The following is an 8,727-nucleotide window of genomic DNA, read 5'->3' as shown; positions in this document are numbered from 1 at the left end:
AAAATTCACATAAAAATATCTCATTCTTAGAGCATCCATATTAGTAGGGTCTATACCATTTAAGATCCGATATCTAATAGATACCCCCAATATGAAAAAAAAATTAAGGGTCTCGCTTAAGACCCTCAATCTTAAGTGGATCCCACAAAATTTTTCAATAAAATAATTATTATTTGAGTTACTTTTGTTGCTTTTCGTTAATAAATAGTTATTAGGGGGACCGATTTAGACCTTTTGATAGAGGATCTCCATTGAAGTGGTTGAGTACCTATTATGTGCTATTATTATAATAACCAGTGATTCTGTGAAATTACTATAATACCCTTGAGTTAATTTTAATATTACAAAACATGTCACTCAGTCCTCTTTTCTCCAGAACTAGAAAGAAGCGCTTTTTTCTCCTTTTCTCCCTCGCAAGTTCAGTTCCTCATCTCTCACTCTCACCCACCCGCAATCAGGCCGCGACCGGTGAAATCTCCGTCGTACTCAAAGCCTCCATATCCTCTCTCTGTATCAATCTCTGACTCTGATTTTTCATGTTTCAATCTCTCCACAAACCCTAAAACTGTTAAAAAAATTGTAAGTGTATCTCTGATTGCTTCATCTGTTTAGTAACAACACTGCTTCGATTTTCTTTTGTTTGTTAATGAATTTGATTTTTGATTTGGTTTTCAATTTCAATTTTTCCATAACCCTAAAATATATTGAAGACTTGAAAACATTGTGGCAGCATGTATTCAAAGGATGTCAGAGCTATGTGTTCATTTCATAATTTTTAGGAATGGAAATTTGTCTTCATTTGTTCTAAATATTATGTTCTTGTAGCAAGCATGCCATCAGGATAATGATTCCTTTCGATTTCCTTTTATTTATGGAAAGTTTAGTATGTACTTTTTTTAATTATATCATAGCAGTAACGAAAAAGGATCAGGATTCCATTGATGTGTATCAAAATTGTTGATGTTGATAGATGTTTATGACAATTTTTTTTACGTATTTTATGGTTTACTGTTGTACTTATATTTGGATGTGTATGTTGCTGGTGTTTTGTTTCTCATTAGACATTAACAGGAGCATTATCAACTGTAGAATTGTTTCATTATGAGTCTTAACACTATTCTCACATCATTTTGATAAATTTGTTTATTTGCAATAGAAAAGTAAAGGTGAAGAGTCGAGAAATCGATTCATTTTTCAAGAGGAAGGGAAATGATATTAAAAGAGATGAAGAAGTTTTAATTTCTTCATTCGAACCTAAACAAGTTTGTAAAACTCTAAGAATTGGAGAAAATGAGTGTCGTCCTTCAAAGGTTAATAGAGTTAACCCGGATGACATTGAGAATTATTTAGAATGTGATCCTGGAACTATTCGATATTTAATGAATGGCCATCCCAAAAATTTTTCGCTGGCTCCCCCACTGTTCTTCTTGCGTTCGTTTCATATATCTAATTTAACTAATCGTCTCTTTCATTCTCTTAAACCTAATTTTCAGATCCTTGTTTTTTTATGCTCATTCTCATGTTAGTGTTTATGTTTGTTTGATTTGAGCTTATCTTCTCACCGTTTTGGTGAATTTATTAAAATAGCTTATCACAATTTTCTTAAATTCAACAAAAAACAATTTAACATTATATTATCTTTTGGTATAAAAATAGCTGAAGCAAGCTTATATATAATAAGTGCTTATCGCTTTATCGAAACAGACAGATTGAAATTAATATTTGACTAGCATGATTGTTTGACAGATATGTCGGACTATGAGAATGTTGTTGGTGGTAAACTGAAGCTGAAGGGAAAAGCATTGGATGTTGCTGGTGGAATCAAGAAAAAGAAAAAGAAGAACAAAAGAAATCAACAACAGTTTTTGCAAGCAACCGAAGATGAAATCTCAGCAGGTTAGTATCTCTGCATGTGTGCATGCTCGTAGCTACATAACCTATTAACCTAGCCAAGTAAAGCATATTATGGTGTTGGATTTTTCAGCATGCTAAAACTTTTGCCTTGATTCTTGTTACATCATACAATCATAGTATTATGTTTTAAAATGGTCAATGGTTCTATTTGATGTGCTGCATATTTTGCTGCAATGGTTTAATGAACATGTTACTGCTACTCTAGTTATTTGTTATGTAAGATGTTTTGCCTTTTGACCCAAAAAAATTACGATGAGAATATGTATGAATTTTGCAAGAACATGCCATTGCGGTCTAGTTCATTTGATTATAGTAAATTAGTAGTAGGGCCGGTGAACTCAATAATATTATGAATTTTGAATTAGTGCACTTTTCACCTTACTTAAACTTACTTTTTTTATTGAAAATTATAAGGGACAATTGACATTCTTGTATGACAATAGTCAACAATAAATATCATTTTCGGCAATGGGTTTCAGTAAACAGGGACCTGTTATGCAACGTAGTTGATTTTTTGAACTGCTTATGTAGTCAGTGTTCTTTTTGGTTTATAATTTCCTAAGGCACCATTTGGAAGGGAGGGAATGGGATGGCTTTGTGGGGGAGGGAAACGGATTTGAGAGAACGATTTTGTAGAGTGATAAGAGAATGCTCGTGTTTAATATATTTTAATTTTAGAGTATTATAACAATATGCAATGGCTTTGAAGAATTTATCCTCCAATACATTTTTTGAGTCCTTCCAAATTAGGGGATTTTGTATTATGAAGAAAAATAAACTCATGAAAGCCTCCCCTCCCAAAGTCCTCTATTCCCTCCACTTACTCCTTCCTTTTTTTTTCAAAATCCTCCCTTCCCCTCCAAACTCCGAAACAGATCCTCAATTTGGTTTTAGTTCACCACAAATTGTGCAGTATATTTACTTATAGTTTGTGCTATTTGTATTTAATGTAGGTGGAAGTACAGAACAAGCTAAAGATCCTAATGATCAAGAAGTAAATGATGAGAGTGAATTGAGCAGGGAAGAGAAGCCTGCTCATTATGATGATCATCTTACACCAGCAGAGAGGCGGTACATAGAACAGAGGGAGCAGCTTGATGTTCATAGATTGGCCAAGATTTCTAATAAATCTCACCGTGATAGAATCCAAGATTTCAACCAATATCTCGCAAACATGAGCGAGCATTATGATATTCCTAAAGTTGGTCCTGGATGATTCAAGGAGTTGTTCAACTATGAAGAAGGCAAACCCCTGTCATTTCTATTTCTTTGTTTAGTATTGACACCATATGCTTGCACAATAGCTGTTTTCACTACATATCTTTATTTTGTTGTGTACTATGCTATACTTCTGATGATAAAATTTGACTTATTTTCTGTGGATGGGGAAAGTGATGTTATTATTGCCTTCAATGAAATTTTCATATTTGCAGTTATTCTTTTAGTTTATTATGGTAAATTAGTAATAATGTTATCTTGTATTCCTTACTTCTAATTCAGTTATTCTTTGGGTTTATGTCTTACTGGTATATTAGTATGAAAAAATTCTTTATTTTCAAAGAAGCGTGTTTTGAGCAAGACCTGAGAGTTATGGTTCTTACAAAAGCATGGTTTGATTTTGGAGTCTTACCTTGCTGGTACTGGCTTTCTCTCAAGTCTGGACCAGTAAAATATAGAAAACCAGCAGTAATAGGAGATGCAAATGGAAGAACATAAAAAAAATTGTTTTCTACCATACATAACTAAGTATTTCATTCATATTTAAGTTGGAAGGTGGATAAAGTAGTCCTTTTAAAGATGTGACTAACATCAAACCTTGGCAATGCAATGAGCCTCAAAACTAAGTCTCAAAAAAGACTGAAGCTACCAAAAAAAAAAAGAGTCTACTAAGTCAAGATGCAATTAAATGATAAGCCTTTTCAAAACAAAATAAAAAAAAAATTAAATGATAAGATATTTACTTAGCAAGATTCAATGTGTTTTCCTGAAGGATTCATTCTGAACAAATGAAACCAAAAGAACAGTATCAAATCACTACAGATACACAGAAAAAACAGATTTACGTGCAAACCAGAAACATGTATAATAAAAATTGAAGCAGTGCAGTAGTAGCAACTATAATGCATAAACAAAATGAACACTGATTGCAGATATCACAACGGTGCTATAAAATAATGCACATTAATTAATATGACAGAAAACTGTTATTCTGTAGCAAACAGAAAACACAAACCATATTTGCATAATCATCATTTTGACAGATTATGCAGACCCGAAAATACAAAAACAAGATAAGACAGTAAAATGGAGCAGCAAAAATAACAAAGAAAACCGAGACGAGGTTCAGTCAACGTGATCTACGTTTTTTGATGAGAGCAGCTCAATCAAAGAAATATGGTTATTCTATAAAGCAAACAAACAATACAATACAAAGTACAAACGATACATTAATGCATAAGAAAGAAAAAATCCTAACATCTTATCCTCTTTCTCTGTTCTGTTTCAACAATCCTTATTCAGAATTGGACAGGTATCAATATGATTTCTATAGTAAATAAATATAAGTCAACTCATTTTATTTCTAATGAAACACTATCACCAGTTTCACCACAACTCCATTGGACATTATTTTATTTAAATTTAATAAAATATCTCTTCAAAGTTCCAATACATATATCATCACAAAGAAGTAAACATAAATAACAACCAAGTGAAAATTGAATACACTATTTTGGTAATATAGCACACTCATTAGTTACTAGTGCCACTACCACCATAAAATTGTGAATTTTTGTCCTCTATGGAACCTTGAAATTTTTGTCTAGGAGTTGCCGATAACTTACGCTCCATTGTTTCAAAAATATAAGGGAACCAATGAAAATTCCAAGCCCAAAAACAAATCCAAGTTCCATACTTAAAAAATTCCAATCAATTGAACAAGATATATAGCCCTCTACATGCTGGTTGTGAATGCAATCTCTGCTCTTTATCATCTGACTTTTTGCTCAATGGAGGCCCATATAATCCTAGTTTCCTTCAAGGGAAGAAGCTTGAAATGCTGAAGTTGAGTACCTGTGGGAATCTCCCCCACCAAATGATTGAAGGAGAGGTTCTAATAAATAAGAAAGAAGGGACAAGCTTCCAAGTTTCACAGGAATTTTGCTAACTAAAGAGTTATTTGAGAGGTCTAAGGACTCTAATTGTTTCAAGTTCCCTATAGAAGACGGGATTTCGCCTGAGACCATTGTTTGAAAAGTTGAGAGCATAAAGTTCTTTGAAGTCCATTAGCATCTCTGGTATCGGTCCACCTGTTGACCTTTATTGGAAACTGTCACGCTATCCTGATAATATACAGAATCCTCCGTGTAGATAAATTTTGGTATAGCGTGATCTTCGTCATCGTGCATCATTTTTTTTCCCAAGTTCTGAAAAACAATTTCAAATAGGCAGCATGTTTAGAAAATACAGGTATTGACCCTACCAATTGGCTGTCATGCAGATCAAGTATTATCAAGTTGGATGTAAGATTTTGCAAAGGTCCTTACAAATTAGTGAGAAAATTGTGAGAGATATTAAGGCTTCCAAGATTTTGTAGTTTCCAAACCCAGTTGGGAACTATTCCTTGAATCTCGTTATGTGAAAGATCTAGAAGGTTCGATGTGGTTTTGTTTCTCAAGAAACCACGGAAAGTGTTCAAATTGCACGATGCCAAATTTAGATAGCTAATGATAGGAAAGTAAGAAGGGTCGGCTGTTGTAATTTTAGAACCGAATGATAAGTTGTTGCATGAAAGGTCTAGGGAAGTTAAATTAATTAGCTTGATAAGCTTATCTAGCTGCAATGACCCATCAAACTTGTTATTTGAAAGATCGAGCACAAAGAGTGAACTGAGTTGGAAGAAAGACGTTGGTAAAGACTCTGATAGATAGTTGTTGCTTAAATTAATGATATTCAACACATAGGACACATTTGTACTACATTCATCTATTTTGCTAAACTGGTTGAACGAAAGTTGAATCTCCTGCGGTGACGGAAGGGTAAAAGAGACGAAGGAATGCTCCATGGATTGAACTATTATTCAAGTCAATGCTCAAATGATTTTGCAATCCTTCAAAGTGAGAAGAGGGTGGAATTGCACCACTTAAACCATTTTGAAAAAGGTGTAGGTGGGTGAGTTTTTTGGCCATGCCAAATGATGGCAACGGACCAGTGAAATTGTTAAATGAAAAATCTAGGTGATTGAGTTTTGTGAGGTTTGACAATGAATTGGGAAGTGTACCATTAAATTGACAGTGAGAAAGGTCTAATTCAGATAAGTGCCTCAAGTTGCCAATAGAGCGAGACCGGTAACTACAATGCTCAAGAGAGATCCACCTAGGAAGTTTGGGAAAAAAAACCAAAGAGATTTTCATTGAGCGATAAGTCAATAACTGACAACTTTCTAATTCAGAAGATTTTATCCGGAAATCTTCCTGTTAACATGAAAGACTGAAGGCCGAGGGTGGTAAGGTTTTTAAATTGATAGATTCCCAAGTTTAGACAGAGATGAATCGTGATAGATCGATCACAGTTAGACATGCTCAACTCTTGCAGATCACACAGCGGCAACAAAGCATTGCCCCATTCATGCCCTTGCTTTGTAGATTTGAGGTCTCAAGTTTCAGCTCTCGTCCCAGTGAGTAAGAATTAATAGAGATATCAAGAGTTACCACATTTTGAGTCGAGAAATCTCTATTGAAATTGTTAGCAGCCAAATTCAGTTTTTGGAGATGTTGGAGACAGAAAAGACTACTTGAATTGTCAAATTCATCGGTAATTGATTCTTCAGCAAGTGCAGCAAACATTGCTTTGATTCCACAGCTTCAGTTTGGTGGAACTTTGAGGCTTGAATGTGAGATTGTTTTTTAATTGGAGAGGCAATGATTGTTGATCAAAAAGACATTTTCTGGAGGTAAATGAAATTTGAATACTGATATGCAGTAATAACATCAATTAAAGGAAAGAAATGAAGCCAATGTAATTCTCATTGTTGTTTGTTTACTCTGACACAACAAATAGTTTTATAAAGTTGCATACACATTGCATCATCTCAAAGTAAACTTTATTATAAGTCATTGTTTGACCATAAACTTATCTCTATTATGACTCACAAATATGAATGTGAGATTGTTTTCTATCATAAGTCATTGTTTGGATGAATCACTCAATGTCAAAACACTCACCCTACAACATTAACAATCTTCTATTCGGTGTATGTGAACCATTGTTATTTGTAATTATTCGAGTAAAACTCAACACATTTTGTTTCCTCATTCCCACCATTGGGGTAACTATTAATTCTCTTGGTTTTGTGTTATAAAGTTGCAGAAACATGCAGACATTGTTGAACATATCCAATGAAGTTTTTTTTTTAATGAAAAATGTTAGTGGTTAGTTGTTATATTAGTTTTCTCTCATTGGTAGGTCCTGGTTTAAACCTAGGACATCCAACTATTTATTTATCTCTGAGCTAAAACCAGTTTAGCCATCAAACCCCCTATTATCCAATGAGGTTATAGTCATTCAACGACAACAAAGCATTGCATTAGTTTCAAACTAAAACTTATCATATATAAGTCATAGCTTGACCAATAAACCTTATCTTTGTTAGCAAAGTTTTCTTTGCCAACGTTGGACCTCTCAAAGTCAAAACAGGGACTCTACTCTACATACAATGGGTCATGCATAGGTGTATGCCAACCATTGAGAAAATACTTTGTTATAATCATAGGTGTAAAAATGAACACATTTAATTTTCTTGTTCTCATTGGGGGTACCCTTTTAGTCTCTTTACAAATTTCTTTTTTCAAGTTTGATTGGAGTATAACTTGATTTTGCAAACCAAGAATTCATTTCTGACGGGGTAATTTACTGGTCCTATGATGTAACTATTCATTGACTTCATTTCAATGCGTGCATTTAGTGATAAATGATACTAATAAACAGATGGAATTTTCGCCCTTGATAATGATAGAAATAGTTAAAACCAGTTGATACAAACTCTGTTTTCGACGAAAACTACTAATAATCATGCCTCAAGGATAATCAGTTATTAACATGAATTCTTCCGAGAATTAAAGGTTGAACCCTCAAGAATACCTTATGATTTATCTGTATTTTTTAACCCGGTTATGCTTTAGTTGAACGTTGTTAATGGTACAATAAAAGGCTGTGCATACTGATACCTTTGCAAGAAATATTGATATCTTTCGCAGAATTCCGATTTTAGAATAAATGGTGTGCAAGCAAACTGATCTTAGCCAAGAGAGCACCTAAAGTGCAATGCTTTAATGAATAAATAATACAGATAGACTTTTAGAAAATTTAGAATAAACTCACAATAAGACATTAAATCAAATGGCTACTGTTTGGTTAGGTTAACTAATATAACTAACATCTTTAGTTACAATGTCAACCTCATGAAAAGTCAAAACAAATTCACTCATAACAGTAGCATATGTTGTTTTTCCTAAACTTTTGACTAAACTCTGCAATCCTCATCATTCACATGAAGCATTTTTCTTCCTCTTTCATTGCACAGGTCAAGTAACTAATAATAACTAACATCTTACATGCATAACTAATTTGCGAAAAAGTCAAGTTAATATTGTTTTGCCTGCATTTCACATAAAAATTCACAACACCAATCATGGAAAACAAATTTTATTTAAACTCATTACTTGCTAATTAGCTGCTCACGATGACTCTCTCAAGGATCTTAATCCACTTTTAAGGTCCTAATTCTCTCCAAACAACTGCAACAAATGAAATCAC

General features: G+C 33.5%; 1 protein-coding gene across 2 annotated transcripts; it reads left to right on the top strand.

The window, feature by feature from the left end:
* The first annotated feature begins 350 nt into the window (after positions 1-350).
* On the top strand, positions 351-3,350 carry LOC25491174 (protein FAM32A-like). 2 transcript variants are annotated; one of them, XM_024782670.2, is made up of 3 exons: positions 351-579; positions 1,731-1,896; positions 2,868-3,350. In XM_024782670.2, exons 2-3 carry the CDS (start codon positions 1,749-1,751, stop codon positions 3,128-3,130), a joined length of 411 nt encoding a protein of 136 aa, XP_024638438.1. In that variant the 5' UTR covers positions 351-579; positions 1,731-1,748; the 3' UTR covers positions 3,131-3,350. The 2 variants fall into 2 exon arrangements, with proteins under 2 accessions (XP_024638438.1, XP_013454497.1); XM_013599043.3 differs by having other exon boundaries at positions 353-579; positions 1,747-1,896.
* Positions 3,351-8,727: the final 5,377 nt, after the last annotated feature.

The sequence above is a fragment of the Medicago truncatula genome, chromosome 4 (assembly GCF_003473485.1).
Source record: "Medicago truncatula cultivar Jemalong A17 chromosome 4, MtrunA17r5.0-ANR, whole genome shotgun sequence".
Lineage (NCBI taxonomy): Eukaryota > Viridiplantae > Streptophyta > Magnoliopsida > Fabales > Fabaceae > Medicago > Medicago truncatula.
The sequence above is the reverse complement of the archived record's forward strand: the minus strand, read 5'-3'. Positions and strand labels throughout refer to the sequence as shown.

Coding starts and splice junctions, on each gene's coding strand:
- LOC25491174 (XM_024782670.2), top strand. CDS start 1,749: ATGTCGGACTATGAGAATGTTGTTGGTGGTAAACTGAAGCTGAAGGGA. Junction 1,897..2,867: donor CGAAGATGAAATCTCAGCAG/GTTAGTATCTCT, acceptor TATTTAATGTAG/GTGGAAGTACAGAACAAGCT.